Here is a 22756-nt window from a genome sequence, read left to right on the forward strand (position 1 = left end):
AAGCAGGCTCCAGGTTCTGAGCTGCCAGCACAGAGCCTGATGTGGGACATGGGGCTCTAACTCACGGACTGTGAGATCATATCCTGAGCTGAAGTCTACGCTTTAACCAACTGAGCCATCCAGGCTCCCTGATTTTTGTTAAAAAGTCATTATGTTAATTCATTGCTTTTTCCCCTCCATGGTACCATATGGCAGACACTCTATAAATTAATACATTACTTATTAGGTTTTTGCCTTAATTTTGTTTGAACACCTAAAATTTTGAGTTCAGAGACCTACTTTGTTTTTAATTAAACATAAATATATTAATTATTCAATCTTCCCTTATCTAAACCAATCTTTTTATCCTTGAATGTTTTCAAATGTTTTGAAAAATTTGCTCAGTTTTGGCTGTCTTGATTATTCTTATTGAGAGTAAAGGTATATAGACTGTTTTCCTTAAAAGTAAAATATATATTTACAAAGAAGCATGTATGTGCAAAATTATTACACGCTTCTCAAGCAAAATGACTCAATATAAAATATCTCTCTTGGAGATTATTATCCAGTTCAGTATTTCCTCAAAGGGCCCCGAACCCTCTTGATAGAAGTTAATGGATCAAGTGTGAGAGACTTATTTGATTTTTTGTTAAATAATTTATTAGAAGATCATTGATTTTTTTTTTTTAACATCACTGCCTGTGGTTAGAGTGTGTCTATCTAGCAAAACAAAGATGGCAAATGTTAAGGAGACAATTTTGGATTTTAGGAAACTTGTGTAATAGATTAAAACCATTACTATTATGTATTTTCAAATTTAAAAAGCAAAAACATCCTGCTCGAAAATGTCATTTGTTTATAATTTGAACTAGGGAATATCTTCAATTGGGTAAAATAACCTGTGGTTAATGACACAAAAGGCAGCTTACTTTAAAGAGACTACTATGATTTTTTAAAAATATTGTATCTGTGTAGAAACAGTTTGAGTATATGAGATTGTGTATTTTAACTCTTTCTTCAAGAAATAGGAGCTCTTCATTCATAATCTGTACAAGTAAGAAGAGTAGGGTAAGATGGAATTTAATAATATTTAAATAAACAGCTAATAAAAGTGAAATGTGGTGTTTATTTGTTATGGAGGATTAAAAAAAAAGGGTTTTGGATGAAGGTCTGAATCTGTCCCGGAGTTGGTATCCTTAGAGTCTGTACTAGAATTTTCTAACATGAGCAGGATTGTGAGTTATTGGAGAATTTCCTCATGAGTGTTATTTAAATGAGACCTCATTTTTCATCATGTTGTGTTGTGTTGTGTTATCTCTCTCTATAAGTGCTAGAGATACTTTTTAAAGATATTTCTGGTGGTCTGCCCTGCTGGACTTCCAAATCAGTATCTCCATGTTCGGTGACATTATCTTCTATGAAAAATTCTTACTGTTGTCTTCATCTCAATTATCATTATATAGATATGAACTTTATAAGTGTGGACTGTTAGTTACTCACCAAATAATACAAATGGCATATTTGATGAATGTTCATCATTTGATCTACACAGATAAGGGCAAACAGTATTCCCTATGCAAAAAATGTACCCATTCTAAGTTGCATTTTATAATAAAGTGTTAATTTAAAATAGTTTTCATTTGTAATACGTCCTAGAGTAAAAGTGACAGTAATATGTTCTGAAATATATGGTTCATAAATTATGATCTTCACCCTGATTAAACCAAGAATGATTTCACTGGGTTTGTAAAACTTGGTCAAGGTATTACAAGTACTTTCGTAAGCTGAATTTAGCAGAGAACATCCCAGAGCTGAACTGGTTATATAGTGCCAGTGTGAGGAATCACTTTAATAAAAAGCATTTGCTACAGGAACTCACTTAGGAACTTTTGGTCTGATAGGATAGTTTCACTTTTCCAAATTAAGCTTTGAAAAATGTAGTAACTAATCACAGAAATGACTCTTAGTCCTAGAAGCCTTACCAGTGCAATCTGTCAAATACTTGGTGACATGAGGAGAGTTATAGAAATGTATACCATTCATGAGAGGGTGTGTGTGTGTGTGTGTGTGTGTGTTGAAAATAGGAGGTATATGTAAGTAATTTTCCTCTAAATCTAAGTAAGTTTTCCAAGTTGTGACAAAACATTGTAAATTTATATCCAGACTGACTACAGCTCTGCCTTTTCACTACAGTGGTCTTGGATCTCAGAAGGCAACAGTGGTCACATGTATATAGGCACATATATTATATTGAACCCTTGCCTTTGGATCTACAATGCCATAGACAACTGACTTATCAAGAGAGTTTATCATTATTCCATAATTTTCAAAATTAAAAATATCTCATTCATGTTATTTGTCCTATAAACTTGTTTCACTAGTTCTCTAATTTACCATTGATTACAGAAGCTGTAGTACTATTGAATAATGCATGAGTGTGATTGGATTCTCTGATATGTTTTGAAAATTGGCCTCTCTTTTCCCATTTCACTGAACCTCATCTGCCCTTTCAATTCTCATTTATTGATTCTGGAAGCTATGGATTGGATAATGATAGACTTTGTAATGGAAGCGCAGCCACTATTTTTGTAGTTGTTGAAGATGAGAATTAGCTAGAAAGTATGGGATTACAATGACAGGCAATGCTGCTGCCTGTTTTGGGGAATGGTTCAAAATGGGACGAGTAGAAGTACTTAACACTTAGAAAAAAGTGAAATGACATTCTTAGAGTTAAAATATCTATACAGTGGGGATTAAAAAAACTGCTTTAACTTCAGCCTTACTGAGACAACATCAGTATGAGAAATATTGAAATATGACTAAGAGTTGTGTGAACCTGCAGATAAGGAGAAAGGACTTTAAAAAATCATATTGGGCTCAATAGATGTGGACACAGAATAATATTTTTGTGTACTCTTACTATATTCACCATCATCCTTTCTCAAAAAGCAAATCTAGGAACATCACGCTTCAATTAATTGTGGTAGGATTTTTGTTTGTTTGTTTTTTATTTTTGCTTTGTGCAAAACAAAGATTTAAAATGATTTTCGAGTGTATAGAACATGCCCTTAAGCTTATCTTGCATTCTTGGTCCCAGGGAGTGCTCTCAAACCTACCAGTTCAATTATTCAGGAAAGTGTAATTACAAATAAATTTATCCAAGAATATACTGAATTCTATTTTTTGCTAAGTTCAAACTGTATGCTCTTTACATAGGAATGGAGAAAGTTATTAAAAATAAAATATTAAGCTAAACTATAATAGGAACCATTGAAGGAGAAAAACCCTACTTATGACTGCACAGGGTTTTAACCCTTCTCAATGTTTTTTTATATTTATTTATTTATTTATTTATTTATTTATTTATTTTTTATGACTAGCTATTCATACTGAAGAACAGAGCATTAACACTTTGACAATTATTTTGACCATAAAGACACATGCTTCTTTTGGCTGATATTATATAAAATTGATTGGAGGAATTAATTGGACTCTTTATAGGTCACGGTTTGGGGAAGCCTGGATTTCCATCTTGTTAAAAACAAAACAAAAATTTCCAAATATTTAAAAATTCTAACTCTCATTTTCTCTTTTTCAAGTCTGGGTATTTTTCTTTTGAGAAAATAACTTGATCACCATGGTTCTACAGTGGAGGAAAGACATACTCCTTGAGAATGCTTAGTATTTTTGTTATCATTCAAGTATGTAAACGATGCAGGAGACTACAGTTTTTTGAAGATATAATTAATGTACAGCACTATATAAGTTTAAGATACATAGCAAATGATTTGGCTTACAGATATTGTGAAATGATTACCATAGTAATTTTAGTTAACAATATCTAATATAGATACCAAAAAAAGAAAGTAAAAGAAATGTTTTAAAAAGTTATTTTTTCTTCTGATGAGAACTCTTGGGATTAACTTTTTAACAACTTTCACATATACCATCCAACAGTGTTAACTGTAGTCACCATGTTGTACACAACATCCTTAGGACTTATTTACCTTATAACTGCAAGTCTGTAACTTTTTTTAAAGTTTATGTATTTTAAATAAGTATAGAGTGCTGGCAGTGGAGGGACAGAGAGAGAGGGAGTAAATCCCAAGCAGGCTGTGCACTATTAGCACAGAGCCTAACATAGGGCTCAATCCCATGAATCTGAGGATCATGACCTGAGCCGAAATCAAGAGTCAAACACATAAACTGACTGAGCCACCCTGGTGCCCTACAAGTTTGTACCTTTAGACCATCTCCCTCCAATTCCCCTTATCCTATCTCAGTACTCCCTATGGTAACCAGAAATCTGATCTCTTTTTCTATGAGTTGTTTGGTTGGTAGATTCCACATATAAGTAAAAGCATACAGTATTTGTCTTTCTTTGTGTGACTTCACTTAGCATAATGCCCTCAAGATCAACCCACATTATTGAGGAGACTGCAGTTTAATCTTCAAGCAGTTGATGTGAATCTTTGAACCAATTTCTTTAAATCTTTTTCTCCATGTCATCAACTCTTAACTGGAAGTGGTACCACTCCTATCTGATTCAGACACATCTTAATACTAAAATACTCAATGGTATTCACAATGTTGTACTATCTCTAGATTCTACAAGTCAGTTGGGGATAGCAGAACAGTTATTTAATTACTTTAAAGGCTGGGCTAAATTCTTCCATATAAACAAATATTCTATATAACCACATAGTGTTTCTCTATACTCTTAAACTTATTTAAGCCATTGTAAATGAAAACCTTTGTAAGTACATATCCCTTAATTTTTTTATAAAAAATGGTAAATGTTTTACTTCTTCTTTAGATCTAGAGTCATTTTAGGAATGACATGGCCATATTTTGTAACCTAATGATATACTCACAAACTTTTTTAAAAATGTATACCTATTTTCACATATACTAAATGATCCCAATGCTAGAGTTTTCGTTTTTAAATGTTTGTTAATCATCTATTGTCAAGGCATAGAAATTTAACAGGGCTAAGATGAATAGTACTTCTTCCTCAATTAACATTTTATGCTTTGAAACTAAGAGCAGTTTTTATGGAGTAAACTACAGTGATGGTTTGAATATTTTGTTTTGTAATCTTGAGGACCACTAATGATTAAAGAGCTGAGTAGTTGATGTTATTAAACAGGTGACTTCTGGATAAGTGAGCTTTACAACAATTCTTGAAAGCATTATTGAGGAGAAATTTGGTAATTTCCAGCTTGCTCTTTGAGTAAAATATTCCAGATTAAACCAGTCAACTCTAAAATCTTCTATGTGCTTGATTTTAAAAGCTAGAATAATAGAAAATACTGTCATGAATGTTAATACATGAAACTAGTGAAATTAAAATGAAATCACCAAGAAGCAAGCTGTTAATTGCATAGGAAATGCCAAACAGCTTAGTTGATAGGCACCTTTTTCTATAAACTACCCATAGCATGAAAATGATCCTAATTTGTATGTTTGACGAAGATAATAACTATTGCTAAGAGTTATTTTTGTTAATGGCAGTGTAGAAAAAGACAAGACAACCATGGGGCACCCAGTTTTGTGAAATTGGTATAATAATTAATTACAATCTTGGCCCAGTAATTAAGCAGTCAGTCACCTTGCCAGAGTAAGTTCAAAGGCACTTAGGTGGTTCATTTAAGTTTATGATTTCAAAATATTGAATTAGGCACTGTGGGCTAGAAAGGAACATAGATTAGTGAATTAAGCAGGTACCTCAGCCAAATAAAGCTCCAACCCTGGCACAGTTTCTGACTTTGCTGGATGACTTGAGCAAGTCACTTAACCTCCCTGTCCTTCAAGTCTCTGGCAGCCAAGTGCCCAATACCTCTGAGAAATGTAGAAAGAAGTTAAATTAAATAGAACTATACCTCTTGCAAAAAGTAAATGAGCAGAATTGCTGATGAGCCCCAAAAGCTAAAATTTTAAATGTCCAACCTTCAATCATTAAATAAGTAATCTTTAAGCACAGTTCACTAAAAGATTTCAGTGTGTGATACTCTGCTAACATTTTAGTAAAGATCAATTTGCATCTATAAATTCAGTTCATTCCCTAGTCTGAGTTTCACAGTAGACAAGACAGACTCCTGAAGAAGGTTTATTATCAAGTGGTTTCATCTGAGCACACTTCTTGATCCAAAATCTATAACTACTGGAAAGTTCAAGCTTGAATAACTAGGTTCTTTCTCTGAACTCAGTTCTCTTGAAAAGAAATTACAAGTTTAAATGTTGACTGGATATACCTAGTTTTAGACCTATATAAATTACTCTGGCACTTAAAATACCATGGCCTCACATAGCATGGTCATTCTGCTAATTTTGAATTATGCAAGATCCAAAAATGCCCCTTTTTTAAGGGATTTTGTGGGGCTTTTTAAAGTTTGTTTATTTTTGACAGAGTATGGGCATGCAGGGTGGGGCAGGGAGGTAGAGAAAGAATCCCAAGCAGACTCCATGCTGCCAGCACAGATCCTGATCCTGAGCTTGAACCCATGAACCCTGGGGGTCATGACCTGAGCGTAAACCAGGTCGCTTAACTGACTGAACTACCCAGGTGCCCCCATAAGTGCCCTTTCAGTTAGCAAGTTACTTTCAAACTGCTACCAGATGTCATCATCACCAGTACACTTGGCATTTATCTAATGTTTCAAAATGTACATAATATTTTATATACCTTGTCTATGTATTCATATGTGCATGCATTTATAGGCATTTATTCAGTGGTGGGTGTTGAAGGTAGAAATGGCTAATTCCTGCTGGGCAGATATGTGCACATCCTGTGATAATGCTCTAGGAAGACTGCAATATGACCAAGGAGCTGTGAATGGAGCTTAGGAAAGGCTATAAGGAAAAGATAACTGTGGAGAAGAATATTGAAGGTTTCCAGACAGAAGGAGGGTTTCCAGTCAGAAGAAATGGTAAGAAGAAAGGCAAAACATTATCAAAGAGTCAAGATTAGTTGAGGAAAAGGGAGTCAGTTGGTGTAGTTGTTGAACAGGTTATGTGGGACTCCTGGGGGAAAAGAAGTGTCCAGAGTCAAACCTAGAAAAATAAAGTAGGAAGACCTTTCAAGAACAAAGAAGATTGGGCTTTGTCTTCTAGACAGTGGGGGAAGGGCATGGTTATCTCTATTCTGTAGAGATGAGTTTGCACAATGAGGGGTTGAGAATGGGAGTGAATGAGATGTGACCTTGGAGCAGGAGAGGTTCAGAACTTCGATGAGCCTGAATCAGAGAAGAGGCCATTGGTCTAAAAAGGAAAAAAATGGATCCTAGAAAGATTTGGATGAATGAAGAGGAACTGTTGATCAGCTGTATGAAGAACTGAAAGAAAAGAAAGTTCAAGGCTTGTGGTTTGGGCAGCTGAGCATATTATGTCATCACTACCCAAGGTGAGTGATATGAGAGAAGCAGCAAGTTTTGCAGGAAAGATACTTGAGGTCCATCCTGGGCACCCTGCTAGGTCTGAAATGCCAGGATAACTGGAGATGTTACAAATCAGATAGAAATATGAACTAGGAGCCCAGAAAGATTTATGATTAGCAATAGAGATTTGGCAGTCTTCATTAAATGGTCAAAGCCAGAGGAAGAAATGAGATTGCCAAGGACAAGAAAAAAGATGAAGAGGCTAGGATATACCATAGGAGATATCATTGTATATGGTAATAGGAAAGTATATGACTTGTGGAGGGCAACATAAGGACAAAGGAGAGAATAGAGTCCATAATTGGGGTTTTGAGTGGGGAGACTGGTAAAATTGTGGTTGCATTAGCAAAAATAAGGAAGTCCCAAGAAGAGAAAGAATTTTGATGGTTAGACAAGTTGACGTGTATTTTCTTCCACTGTCAGTAAGCAGTAAGACATACTTCTTAAAATCTGAATTGTTTTCATTTATTAGTTGTATATTTTCTATAGACTCTCTGACCACCACTTAACAATGTAGTATTGTATGTTGGAAAGGACATTGAATTGGGAGTCAGAAAGCACTGAGTTTATTCTGGACCCACTGTTCATTCAAATATTTATTAAGCATGTGCTATCCTAGATGTTGAGGTGCAGCTTTGTCCCTGTGGAGCTTACAAATAGAGGAAATGTAATCAAATTCACACAAATAAACATGTAAATACAAATATACTAAGTGCTTTTATATAGCAGTTGTCGGTTAGGATATGTGTGAGTTTATAACATGGAGACCTCTCCTAAAATGAGGGTCAGAGAAGGCTTTTTCGAAGAAATAATAGTTGATATTTGATAAAAGAAGTGGAAACAAAGATGGGGGACACTTCTCCAAGAAGAGAGAATGATTTATATGAAGGGCTGACACTAGAAGGCAGTTATGGCCATTTTGAATTTCTGAGAGCAGGCTCTATGGGTGGAGTGGAGAGGATAAAGTAAAAGACCCTCTGCATGAGTCTGGTGAGATGTGCAGAGTCAAGATGATTAAAGATTTCATTGTCTCTCTTCAGATAATTTATTTTGAAATGATACCAGAGTAGTGGTAAAGAAGGAAAGAACTAATGCGTAATACATTTTATTTTTTTAATTTAAAAATTTGTTTATTTTTGGTAGAGAGAGAGAATGTGACCAGGGGAGGGACAGAAAGAGAGGGAGAGAGAATTCAAAACAGGCTTCAGGCTCTGAGCTGTCAGCACAGAGCCTCGCACAGGGCTTGAATTCATGAACCGTGAGGTCATGACCTGAGCCAAAGTTGGACGCTCAACCAACTGAGCCATCCTGGTGCCCAATATTGAATATATCTTAAAAGCCAAAATCAACAGAACTTGAAAGATTGGATAGGGTATGTGGGATGAGGATGTCAAAGATGATTTTCAGGTTTCTTTCTAGCTTATGTAACTTGATGATTTTGTCATTCACCAAGAGGGAGAGCCCTAGAAAAGTAAATTGATTTGGGCATGGTAGAAGTTCATTAGATCAGCTTAGGGTATGTTGGGTTCAAGATGCATTTGAGATATAGAAATGAATATTCCAAAATAGGCACCGACACACAGATGTGGAGGAAAGGACTAGAAAAAAGGAAGTAATGGTGTGGGAGTCACTGGAACATAAATAGCAATATAAAACACTGGTGTGGACAGGTTCATAAGGATACAGTGTATGTTGAGAAGAGGGCTTCAAATTGAACCTTTAAAAGGAATGGAAACATTTAAATTCCAGGTAGAGAAAGATAACATAGCAAATGAGAGAGAGAGATCATGTGATCACACAATTATTAAGAAAAGCAGGAAAGAAGTAAGAGTATTTCACTATGGAGGGAAGGAGTAATCAGCAAACTCTGTGCCTTTGGGCAGTCCCTATTCTCTGTAGTTACCTGTTAAACCAGTAGGTAATGTTTGTCTGCATATCTGAGCATTGTTGAGCATTGTTGATCAGATCCGGTAACATTTGAGAAATGTTGAAGTCTATCAATTGTTTTATTATGTACTTATTCTCAGTTCCCAGGGTTTCTTGTGTTGTTAGTTGGTTTTTAACACTGGGACCATTCACACTCTTATCTTACGCTTCCTCTTGAGAAAAATAAAAGAACCAAAAGGAATATGAATTTGCACATGAAAATATCCTTAGTTCTTTGTGGTTGCAAGGGAAGCAATTATACTCAGAATCTGAAGCCTCTCTCCCACTGATTTTCTCTCCTGCCTTTCCCCTAGGAACCTGGAAATCCCCACAAACTACTTTGGGACTTGTGGGTGTAGGCTTCACCACCTCCATTCTATAAATAAAACTACTGAGTAATCAGTTCCCCGTGATTAAAGTGCTAGCAAATGGTGGAAAAACTTCTGGTATTCAGGGAATGTCATTCAGTATACTTCTCCTTCATCTTAATTGTTTATTAGTGACACATCACAAACTGTCCCCACTCTGAATTTTGGAGTGGTCATTACTTGATATTTAGGAAGAGGAGAGGCCAGATGATAGGGGCCCCTTTCTACAGAACATAGTGGCCAGGCACCTAGCACAGTGATTGTCCCTTAACCTCACTGCTCCCTAGCGAGCACCAAAACCTCACCCTTCCTGTAGGTCACTGTGGCAGTAGTGCCAACCACAGTAGACTACCATGTACAAATGATTCATTTCCAGACTTCGGCTTTCCTTTATAAAGAGTCAGCTGTCATGTGCTGCCTATGACTCACTCAAGCCCCTCTGCCTCAGGGAAGTAAGCACTCTAAAGATTCCTGAGTTCCAGGCGCCTCTGAAGCCAAGATTGTCATGTTGTTTTTCTGATGGTGCAGCACAGAAGCATTGTCACTAATTCCCACTTGCCATGCTGCCAGCTAAAGGACCATTGTTTCTGAGCCTTAAGAACTAAGAGAGAAGGCAATTTGTGTTGCTTTGACTATGCAGGACAAAAATTAAGCCAGTTGTAGCATGTAAACTATTAAAGAGCTAATTATTTCCACAATGACTCCCAGTGTGAGAGATGGCCATACCTCTACCCAATATTCTAATTCCATATTTTATCAGGGAATGCAGAGATATTCAGAAAACTCAGAAAGTGACCTTGAACTTTTCACACTCTATAAACTAAGCCTTAGCCTAATGAAGCTCTACAAAGGGCACTGATCTTATGTTCATTTTTCCCCCATCTCATTTTTAAGAATTGACATAGTTTTCTAAACTGTAGTCTTTTACTTAGCAAACTATGAAATTTATTAGCTTTAAACAAGGATTTAATATTGAGAAAGTTTTGGTAGTCACATTTTCTTCAGCTCTTTTCTGAGCACCAGTGTCCTTTATGTTCCAGAATCGGGTCAGCTGTCATGCACGTTTGCCAAATGTTCATACTGTTGAGGCCAGAAACAGATGAATCACTTATTGCCTAACTAAATTAAGCTAAAATGTGCCATTGGCTGCATCCCTATTCCAGAACTATTCCTGTTCCCACTTGTGTCAGTATGTTTTGGCATTGGATATATTATAGATATCCATAAATCAAGTGAACAAGGGCAAAAAAAATGTTTTAAATGTATGTAGGAACTAAGTAACTTTGTTCTTTTTTCCTAATATAAATGAAAGTTAATTATGTAACTATGAAATCTAACCTATATAGCGATTTTTTTATATTATTAACGTTGGCATTATTAGCAACCATTTTATGGACAAATCGTATTTTATAGGGTAGTCTCATATAGTATAAATAAGGTTAGGTCTACAGAATATTTTAAATAAGGAATATCATAACCTGGAAAATGTAAGCATTTAATTTTGTGTTTAAAAGTTGCTTAATAATGATCAGTTTCATTAAAAATACATATTGGTTGCCTTTATTCAATAACAAAATGGGGCACTTGGGTGGCTTGGTCAGTTAAGCATCCAACTCTTGATCTCACCTCAGGTCATGATCTCACAGTTGGTGAGTCCACAGCCCTGTGCTGACAGTGCAGAGTCTGCTTAGGATTCTGTCTCTCCCTCTCTCTGCCCCTTTCCTGCTTGCATTCTAATTCTTCTCTCAAAATAAATAAATAAACTTTGAAAAACAAATCATCTAAAACCAGACTTCAGCTTTTTCTATTATGAATGGTAGCTTCACTAAGATAGAATGGCTGTAACTTTTTGTGACTCTGCTAGTTAATTTCCAGTAAGTTAAGGAAGTATCACAATGTTCTTAAAGCAAAACTCATAGAAATTTAATTTTTAAAATTTTATGCATTAATTTCATTACTAAAAATAGAATTCTGAAATCAAAAGATTATCATTAATGGCATTTGATCAAATGTACAAATTTATTGAGCATCTGTTTTAAAAGACATTGGTATAAAACTTAGAGGATGCAAAAATAGCCTCCCCCACCCTTCAGGGAGCTTTTAATTTAACTAGAAAGACCATCACACAGTGAATAAAGTTTAATAACAATTTAAAACCAGTAATGATTTAACTAAAAAAAGTGTCCTGGTACATAGCATATACTTAATTACCAAATGAATGATACACTGTAGCATTCAAAAAAGGCAAGGAATAATTCTTGCAAAAGTTATCAGGAAGGAGTTCCCTGAATAGATGGGATGTGAGCCAAGCCAACTATTAATAATTTTACCAATTGTAGACACAAAGCATGTTTGGTGTTGGAGTTGACAGCTCTTCAGGGAGGTTCCATCTAATTATCTGCCTACATCCACATGTTGATTCAATGTTGGTTTTCCAATTTACAGAGTTCACTGAAGGACATTTGTCTAAATATGATGGCATTTACAGTGTCAGTATTCTCTTTTGCAGAGTTGATTGAGCTGAACAGTTAAAAAAAAGAATTAGCTAAAGTTTTTCCATGTAAAACATCCTTAGTACTCTGAAAATATACATTTATTAAATGTTCAAGAGAAAAACATTTACAAACAATTATGTTGATAAAGGTAGTGAGAACTTATTTAAAATATATAGTCTGGAATTTTTAGGTGACTAAAGATCCTGTTAAAACGCAGATTCTTAATCTGTAGGTCTGGAGTAGGTCCTGTGCCAGAGTCCAGCTCCAGCTGGTCCAGGGTCCCCTAAAGGAGAGACGGCGTTGGCGAAAAATGAATTGAGAGAGCCCAGAGTTTCTTTATTTCTTGGTCACCAGCCTGGCATCTCTCTCTTGCCAGGTTTTGTGCCTTTATTTATAGATTTAAGTGTTAACATGATATCAAAAAGTGGAATTTTTACAAATAATTCTCAGTGATAAGATGCTTTGAAAAGGGTACAGAAACAGGTTTTACAGAGGCATTTTTGCAGAACTACTTTAATTACAATGAGGTAACTTACACATCATAGGATATTCTCGGAGAAAAGTAGATAACATACACATTTGTTTGAACTGGTAGTAGATCTTACAACTAGCAGGATGTTTTCAGTGAGAAGCAGATAGCAAACACTAAGATTCAGGCATAAACAAGGCTAGGAGGCATTCTGTCTGGCTCACAGGAGGAAGAATGTATTCCAGATGGTTAGTAAATAAACCTTTTATTAACCTTGTTCTTTGATGTTTAAGGATGTTTAAGGTGTAAGAGCCATAGGCGCCCTAGATGAGCTGGCCTTTGCATAGGAGTTTATGTTGTAACTACTCTTTCCCAGCCTCATAATGGGCACCAAATTAGCATATGTATGCACAATAACTTATGCCTGACTCTTGTTTGTTTCTTATTCCTAAATTAGGCTCTTTTTCTCTGGGCTAGAGTAAATCTTGTGTTTTTTAACTCTCTTCATTTTCTATGCCTTAAATTTGTGAGGCTCATTAGAAGAGCCTGTCCACAAAACATCTGCAGTGCTTTGTTTCAATTCCTCTTTATAGAGGTAGGAATAGAGGTAGCATGGGAATATGCTTCTTCCCATGAGCTATCTGTGTGGGGAGTATGGGTCTGACTTGGAACATTGTGAGGCCTAATCAATAGCAACAAGCTTAATTTCACATGAGCAGTAGTAGCGGAAGGAGATGCCAGTTTCCGTCTCTCATGGCGGGAGCCATGCAACGTCTGCCATTTCCTTCCTGTGACCCTGTCATCCAGCAAGGCCAGTGCAGCTCCAAGCAGACCTGAGAATCTGTGTTTTACAGCCTCCCAAAAGTAGTAGATGATGCTGATCTCTGCACTATAGACAGCAAGATTGTAGAGAGAATAACACCATGTTTTAGGGAGGGATGGGCCTTCAATGGTAAAACCCTGTTTAAGAAAAATAGTAATATTGTTAGAGTTTTATGAGAATAAAGGACAAAAGTCATATAAAATACTCTATCTTTGCCTTTAGCACGAAAGCAAGAAATTATCAAAGTCACCGAACAACTGATTGAAGCTATCAACAATGGCGACTTTGAAGCTTACACGTGAGTAGAGGCACATTTGTTTTGCTTTCATACATATGACAAAATATATTTCATATGAGTGCATTCTTCAGTATACTGGAATTTCTGTATATTTAACCCTAGCTTTGAGGGCAATGATAGCTTTATATCATAAATAAATAGTATTTACAGAGAACACACAAGATTTCTGATAGGAAGATTACAAGTCTGTGCTCTCCCAGTCAATGCACAGATTTATAATCATCTATATGGGGAAGGCATTCCAGGCAGAGCAGCATCTGTGAGAGCAAACACAGAGATGGGAAAGCACACAGAAAGTGCATTTTGGTTTAAGAAATGTTCTGCCTTGCAGCTCTGTCAAGATGCTGGGACAGAGAGAGGTTAGAAGGGGACATGAGGCAGCCTTCTACTTCTTTAGCCAGCATGCCTCAGCTTTATCTTGGTCTCTCTTATGAGTTTGTCTCTCAGGTAACAGTTTATTTGAAGAAAGGTCCTAATGCTTAAACTGCTGGATCATAGGGTATATAAAGGGAGTCAAATAAAAATAAAGCATTCAAACAAATAGGGAATAAAGACTTATTTCACAAAGTATGTGGGTCAACAAGTTAGCTACTTGGACAAAGAAAATTCAGTCTAAGCCTTCCTCTTACTCCATATGAGTGAGTTCCTCTTGAACGAAAGAGTTAAATGCAAAAAGATTGAATTTGATCTCTGATTGGAACGACCTAAGTTTAAAAGCAGAGGAAGTAATCACAAATAAAATGATTAGGCTACCCAAATAGATAAAAACTTGTATGCTAAAAAAAAAAAAAGCCTAAATATGCAAATGTGAATTCAAGAGCATTTTCTGCCAATCATATCAGCAGGGATAAAAATCGCCGAGAAGCAGAGGGATGCAGATACTATAGAACAATGGTGACTTTCCTCCACTGCTGGGTAAAGTATAAATGGAGGCAGACATTTAGGTTGGTGGTGGCGGCAGTGGTTGGACAGGACATTTAGTCCTATATGCCAGGAAGCACTTATTTCAAATTTATTTTTCTCTGAAGTTTCAAATTGTTTTAATTCTCTAATTTTACAGATAAAAATTTAACATGGGTATGGGAGCATCTGGGTGGCTCATTTGGTTGAGTGTCCGACTCTTAATTTTGGATCACATCCTGATCTCAGGGTTTCTTAAGTCTAGACTCTAGCTGGGCACAGAGCCTGCTTGGGATTCTCTCTCCCCTCTCCCATTCATTCACACTCTGTCAAACTTAAAAGTAATTTAACATAGGTATGGATTTTTAATCTAAAGCATGGACAAAAAATATAAACAAAAATGTTTATTGAAGCAATATTCATAATAGTGAAAAATTGGAAACATGTTTAAATTAAGGAAACCATTAAGTAACATGCAATGCATTTGATACAGTGGATATTCATGCAGTTTCTAGCAATCTGGCAAAATGCTTATGATGTAATTATAACATACATAATTCTTCCAACTACATGAGAAAAAGCATTAAAAATAGAATGAGATATGCCAAATTGGTTTAAAAAGTAAAAAAGGACATTGCCTCTGGGAGATGAAATTATCTGTGAGTTTTTTTTCTTGCCTTTTTTCCCAAATTTTGTATGAGATATTGCTTCTATCATCTGTTATAAAATATGAAGAGAGTAATTGGATGTAAGAACTAAATTAAATGCAAGATTGCTTCTTGTGAATTAAATATGTATATGCATATACATGCAAACACATGCATATGCATGTATTTGTATCAGCTATTTTAACATGGTTTAATAAAGTGCACTTGAAATAGTAAGATACGTTTAAAAGAAAACTCTTGTCAGAGACGGAGAACTCTGCCACAGAAGCCACTCTTCTGTCCTCCGTGCTGATAACTCTGGTAGGCAAACATGAGAATGTGTTCTCCAAATGTGACAATGCTATTTTAAAATATGTATTATTTCTGTAATAGTATTCTCCTGTGGAATAGTAAAAAAGTATATTTTTTTGGTGGTGGTAGCCAGGCAAAACTGGGACATTTCCTACATTCTAAGACAGTAATGATAGGTATTTTAAATAATGCAGTCCTGTGGAATCACATCTGTTTACCTATGGAGGCCTGTAATCTGGCCTGATGTTCCAACTCAGGCCCAGGAATAATCCAACAGGACCTTACATGGGAGCTTTTTGGGTGGTAGAATACACTGGTAAAGCCCTGTCAGCTGTTCCTTAGAGCCCCTATTCAGGGCGTGTGTGCATACACACACATCAAGCAGCAGCTTTGTGACTCCTTTGCTAATCCAAAGCCTATGACAGGTGATAAATGCATATATCACAGAAGAGAGAAAAAAAAAGAACAGATTAGCAGGTTTCCAGATCTACTGACTCTCTTTGATGGTTAGGTAAAGAGGTCCATCATAGTACAGTGACTCTCAGATAATTTCACTGCCAATGAAAGGTAGTAAAAAATTTTGATTTGCCATTGTTGACAACCAGAAGTCATACTTATAGAGGAAGTAATAGCCCCTGGCAGAATAAATTCCTGTTACCATAGCAACATTATTATTCCCATTTTGCCCTTTAGAAACTACATATATTGGACTTTGAGCTTGAAACTACCTGCTCACCAGCAAGTCTGAGACAAGATGTAAAAGCCCTCCCACTACCTCCTCTGTCACCCCTGCCTTTAAGGCGTTTTTTAAAATCACAGAAATATTAACTGATTTTTAAAGGTATTTTATTTTTTAAACAAATTTTTTTAATGTTTTTGAGAGAGAGAGACAAAAGGAGTGGGAGAGAGGGAGACACAGAATCTGAAGCAGACGGCAGGCTCTGAGCTGTCAGCATGGAGCTCAATGTGGGGCTCAAACTCACAAACTGTAAGATCATGACCGTAGCCGAAGTGAGACACTTAACCAACTGAGCCAACCAGGCACCCCTACTATTTTCTACTTTAAGAGCATTCTTTCAGAAATCAGTTCCACACACTATGAGCAATACTGTGAAGAACGGTAAGTTGGCCATTTGAAACTTGTATCACTTTGTAAACTTCTCTCCTTCCTCAAATCCAGATTTTATGTTACCCTCTCTGAGAAGCCTACCTTGCTCACCACAAGCCCAAGAACTGTTTCCCTCTTTATGTCGGTGGGACTTACATACCGAGTGCTAACCAGATCAAGCGACTAGCCGTCCTTCCCCAAACATACTCTATTCTCTCGGTACCAGGCCATTGTGTTTGCTGCCTGCCTTCTGCCTACCACCTTCCTCACCCCTGGAAAACTCCTACTCGCTCCTGAAAGCCCAGCTCAAATCTTTCTTTTAAGATTGTTTTCTCTTAAATCTTTCCTATCCCATATGTAAGTAATCTGATTTTCAGGCACTTTGTTTCTGTCCCCGTCTTAATGGTTGTATTATAATTGTTTCAAAGACTATCTGCTACATAGGCATGTAACAATTCCTTACTGAATACCTTTCTCCAAAGAAAGCCCATCTCTTTGTTGGATTACATTTCTAGGATTAAAGACACTCTTACATGCATTTAAACCTCTCAGTTTTATTTTAAAAGTAAATAAATTTTAAACACAGAAAGTATAGGATGTGACATTAAAAAGTATAGGATATGACATTAAAATCAATGAATGTAGAAGGTGTCAAAATTTGTTCCAAAATTAATTTCAGAGCCATTGTTGGTTCTGTATGACTTGGAGAGTGTATTGGACTTCAACAACATTTAAAAAAATAAGAGTAAGGGGGTGCCTGGGTGGCTCAGTGGGCTAAGTGTCCAACTTCGGCTCAGGTCATGCATTATCTCATGGTTCATGAGCTCAAGCCCCGCATCAGGCTCTGTGCTGACAGCTCAGAGCCTGCAGCCTGCTTTGGATTTTGTGTCTCCCTCTCTCACTGCCCCTCCCCTTCTTGTGCACATGCCCTCTCTCTTTCTCTCTCTCAAAAATAAACAATAAGAGAAAAACTGGAGGAAGGCTAGAGAATTCACCTTGGAAATATAAAAACAAATTTTAAAAAGGAGGCTTCTAAAGTAGTATAGATTATCATCTGCTGGAACTTGCTATTATTGCCTTGTGCCTATCAGAGTTCCCTGCAAAATGCTTTTATAGCATCTGCTCATGAACCCACCTTGCCAAAGCCTGTGAAAGAAATTTTTATATTTTTAATGTTCTTTAAAGAGACGCTTTCCTTCACTGTTTATAAATAAGAGTGGATATGTGTGAAACAAATTATATTAACTCATTGTATTGGTTATTTTCATTATGATTTTTTTTTCCTACAGAAAAATCTGTGACCCAGGCCTTACTGCTTTTGAACCTGAAGCTTTGGGTAATTTAGTGGAAGGGATGGACTTTCACCGATTCTACTTTGAAAATGGTACATTTATTCTAAGTTAATAACATGCCTTTTCCAACTTCTCTTTGAATTTCTCTCAATTTTGTAGCTTTGCTCTATTCTCCAATGAGAATTTTTACCTTAATCCAATATTTTACACATCATAAAAATTTTCATATTTGAAATAAAAAAAATGACAAGCTTAAAAAAAAGTTTTGGTGTTTTGAAAACTATTTGATTTTGTATAAAAGGTAATGTTGATTGAACATACCCCAACTAAGTCCCAGTAAATTGTGTATATAAACTGCAAATGGATTACCAAAAAAGTTAGTTTTCATAAAACATTGTTTATGTATAAAAAGTAAAAGACACGATAGCATGTCAAAATATTTGACATAAGGTGTGCCTTCAAGCTTATTTAGTGTTCTTTTTCAAAGTGAAATGTACCTGAAAATGAGTGATCAGGTAAATGTTTCAGTTAGCACTACAAGAATTTGAGTGGTCTCAGAGAAAATAGCCACATTTCAGAGAAAGTAGCAAAAGAAACTCCTGAGATCCTTGTGATCATAAAAAAAAGTGTAAACCAGAAATTCCTTTTATCTTTCTTTTCCTTAGCCCTAAAAACTAGGTATTGTGTTTCATTTGCATGATACATAGGGTGAATTAATTAAATTAAAGAGGAAGTGTAGCAAAAATTCGTATAATCAGTTTCACTTCCAGTAATTATAAGCATTGACAAGAATGTCTTCCATGGTGTGGGTTTTTAATTTATGTTTAGCGAATTACTTTTTTTATATAGTCACTAAGCATTTGTGAGGAAAGAATTATGTGGTAAATTGACCTTGACAAAGCTTCAGTAAATTTCCTCATTCTCTTGTAATATTTCTTTCAGTTGATTCTCAATTGACACCATCTCATCTCTAATAAAAGAATTAAACATTTAAGGGATAAATTATTCAACAGAAACTATATGTCATTACTTACCATAAATACATATTCTTCATTATGGGGTCTTCTTTTTTTTATGTGACTGTAGCATTGAGTAATTTACTCAGATCTTTTCTGAGAATGGGAGGCAGGTTTGGATAACAGGTAAGACAGTTTAACCTGTTCTAGTGATCTAAAGGAATAACAGCAGGGGTGCTGGGTGGCTGGGTGGGTTAAGCGTCCTACTTCAGTTCAGGTCATGGTTTCACAGTTCATGAGTTCAAGCCTCTGCATTGAGCTCTCTGCTGTAAGCACAGAGCCCGATTCAGATCTTCTGTCTCCCTTTCTCTCTTCCCCTTTTTTACTTGTGCTCACTCACTTGCTCTCTCTCAAAAATAAGTAAACATTTGATTTTGACTTGTCATGATCTCTTGGTTGATGGGTTTGAGCCCCATATTTGGCTCTGTGCTGATGTATAGAGCCTGCTTGGGATTCTCTCCCCCCACCCTGCTCTCTCTCTGAAAATAAATTTTTTAAAAAAAAACATTAAAAGTTATTTTACTAAAAGAATAACATCACTCATCATCTGCACTAAATCTCCACAACTCTTGGTCATTGAATAATTTGAATGTGTAGCTATTGTCAAAACACCAAAGGTTGGAATCTAGGGAGAGCTACTTAAAGAAACAGAGGATCAGAACCAGGCTATATGGCCAACAAGCAAATTTTGGATTCTTACTGAATGAACACAACTTGACTATCATGGAATGGGCTCTACAAAGTAAAGAAGTTATAGGATGAGATGGGAAACAAATTCACATTATGGCCAGGTTTTTTGGAGACAGTTATCTCCATGTTTGATACTTGATACATTTCCCTTGTCCCATGTACTTCATCAACTCATAAAAACAAATAAGACCACAGGGTCTCCTCTCAACTGCTCCATGCATCTGGGGCCAGGCCCTCTCCCTCTCTGTTTGTATCATGGCTTTTGTTTTTAATCACCTCCCATTATAAATACACCTCTTTACTCCAGCTTTGTGAGTCCCACATTTCCAGAGTAACACACAAATTCTCTATAAAGGGAAATGAAGAAAATAATGACTATCTACTTTTGCTCTTTCTCTTTTCCTTTATACTTTGCTCAGTGCCAGGGACTCCGTGCAAACAATTAGTAGTTGAATGAATGAATGACATTCCATTCATTGGCCCCAAATGAAGTTATTGGTTTTGGTTTTCTTTATGTAGTAACTAAGTGTTGTGTTCATTTTATTCTCTTTCAGCTTTGTCCAAAGGCAATAAACCAATCCACACTATTATCCTGAACCCCCATGTGCACCTGGTAGGTGATGATGCTGCCTGCATAGCATACATCAGGCTCACACAGTACATGGATGGCAGCGGAATGCCAAAGACAATGCAGTCAGAAGAAACCCGTGTGTGGCACCGCCGGGATGGAAAGTGGCAGAACGTTCATTTTCATCGCTCTGGGTCACCAACAGTACCCATCAAGTAAATATTTCTAGGCTGTCAGCTTCTTTGATAATATACCCATGGTCAGCCTTTTTCACTTATTCCATTGTTTATGACATGACCTATGTTGTTTCATGCTGGAATTCAGTTATGCTGGTGGGAATGTTTAAGGAGAAATAGATTATATAACTCTCTAGAAAGATCAATTAGACCAGCTGTTTGGGAGGTTGAAATACACATAATAGAAACTGGAGGATACCCCAGAAAGCTGGTTTCTTTCTCTTAAATCATGTAATACGGCAAGCTGTTTCTGACGTCTTTGTCACAATTGGCAGAGGAAAGTGATGTGGGAGGAAAAAGTAAGGAGGAGTTTCTAAAATGACCAATATCATACTAGAACGTTTATAGATGACGTACTGGGCTCAGTTACAGATATTAGAAGAAATTTATAAACATGATATTCAAAATGCAAAAACCAGGTATTTCAGTGTCTTCCCCACTAGGCTACTCTACCTCAGATGTTATGTTTGCTCTTCCAATCAATAATTAGACAAATATTTCTTGTACATCTCCTAGTTACTTATGACTGATCCCAAAGAAAAGTTATGAGGTTTGCAATCAACTTCAGAGTAGAATGGAATGAATGACCAATGTAGCAAATTGTTCATAACTGTTTGGGAGTATACCTTATGCAGAGGAACAAGTACACCTTCTTGCATACAAGACCTTGTCCAACATTCCAAGTGGAAGTTGGAGACATAGAGCAACAGGAAGATAGTCCAGGAATATTTTAAGGAAAGGACAATGTCAGGATGTTAGCTTCATACGGTAGTGGATTATGGGTATGCTCCAACTGGAGTAAAGGGGAATATTAATGGAAATAAGGTTGTATCAGTGAAGGGGTGAGATGAAAATAAGGAGAGTTTAGACTCAGAATTCTGGCCCACTGTTGGTCTCATTCCAAATTGTCTCACCAGGATCACCCATTAATATTTGGGGGGAGGAGTGGGATGGGGAGTCAAGTTTATGCAAACAGCCATTCAACTCCAGAAAATCTATCAAAATTTCTTAGTTTAATAATGTACCACAGTGGTTTTCAAAGGCCGTCTCTATAGCCTTAGTAATTATATATCACTGTTGGATTTATAAAAAGTAAATGAAGGGAAAAAAGATAGCTATGTAATGAAGAGAATGACCAGAGGAATATAATAATGAAGACACCCATACTTGTGTGTTTTTTACCCCAAAGAGGTACAGCACTAACTGCCAGTTAATATGGAAGGGATTTCATTCATTCAGTACTAGAGGGTAAGGTTTTTCTACAATTCCCTCAAGTGTTTATGGGATAGAGCCTATTTAAGAAAACTTCATTTTATGCCAGGTGGCTTAAATGGGGCTTCTCTTAATAGGCCATCCTGTATTCCAAATGGGAAAGAAAACTTCTCAGGAAGCACCTCTTTGTGGCAAAACATCTAAGGCCTGAAAACCATTCACATATGGTCTTGTAAGTAACATCCTGCTCCGGAATACTTTGTGAATGGAGCTAATGACTAAAAAGCTGCATGGCTGTTTTTCTTCCCTTTAAGAGTATTTTCTTTTGCATTATATTCAATGGAAAAATGTAAAAGGTCTTTGGAAATTTATAGCATTTTTGCATGAGCTCTTGAGTCTAATGTTTGGCCTCATTTTGTAGCATAACCCTTGTTTTGAAGGTAAGAAGCACTGAGAGGAGCCTCCGTGCAGCATATGGACTTGGCATTTTAGCACACCCTGGAGCGCTTGCCTCAGAAGTCCATTGTGTCTGAGTCAATTCAGACCACTCCAGTGATCCAGACCTAATTTATACCAAGCTGTAGGATTTTTGGGTGTCTGTTTTTCTAGAGGTGGTAATTCCTGTTAAGCACTTGACTAGGGTTAATTTATAAATTAATTTGCTGTGCCTGACTGAGTATAATAGTATTAGACCATGAGCACAGGCCACAAGAGGAAGTCAAGCTGAAATTTAAAACTCACATTGTGGGTAATTCCAGAGGATAATTGAAAGTTGACTGTAATTAAATTCATGTCTGTGTTGTTTTTTAAGATTTGTTTCTTAACTTGGATTAGGATCGAGATCCATGTGGTAATGTTGTGAATATTTTCTCCACTCAAAGCACTGAACCTTAGCAGAGCTTTTGAGAAATAGTGCTCCCAGCTGCTGGATTAAAAAAAAAACCTCAATTAAATAATTATGTTTCCTCCACTTTTGAGGCT

The 22756-nt window shown here is 36.3% G+C and overlaps 1 protein-coding gene across 21 annotated transcripts in view; it reads left to right on the plus strand.

The window, feature by feature from the left end:
• Positions 1-22756, plus strand: part of CAMK2D (calcium/calmodulin dependent protein kinase II delta) — a 293523-nt gene that overhangs the window by 268368 nt on the left and 2399 nt on the right. For 15 of the 21 annotated variants that reach the window (XM_029941778.1, XM_029941727.1, XM_029941673.1 and 12 more), the window contains 4 exons: positions 13719-13794; positions 18051-18145; positions 20314-20542; positions 21913-22007. In XM_029941778.1, coding sequence (XP_029797638.1) covers positions 13719-13794; positions 18051-18145; positions 20314-20542; positions 21913-21979 — 467 coding nt within the window. In that variant the 3' untranslated portion in view covers positions 21980-22007. Of the gene's footprint in view, positions 1-13718; positions 13795-18050; positions 18146-20313; positions 20547-21912; positions 22008-22756 lie in introns of those variants that run through there. The other 6 variants (XM_029941715.1, XM_029941759.1, XM_029941769.1 and 3 more) reach the window with 2 other exon arrangements.

Source organism: Suricata suricatta, chromosome 1, assembly GCF_006229205.1.
Source record: "Suricata suricatta isolate VVHF042 chromosome 1, meerkat_22Aug2017_6uvM2_HiC, whole genome shotgun sequence".
NCBI classification, from domain to species: Eukaryota; Metazoa; Chordata; class Mammalia; order Carnivora; family Herpestidae; genus Suricata; species Suricata suricatta.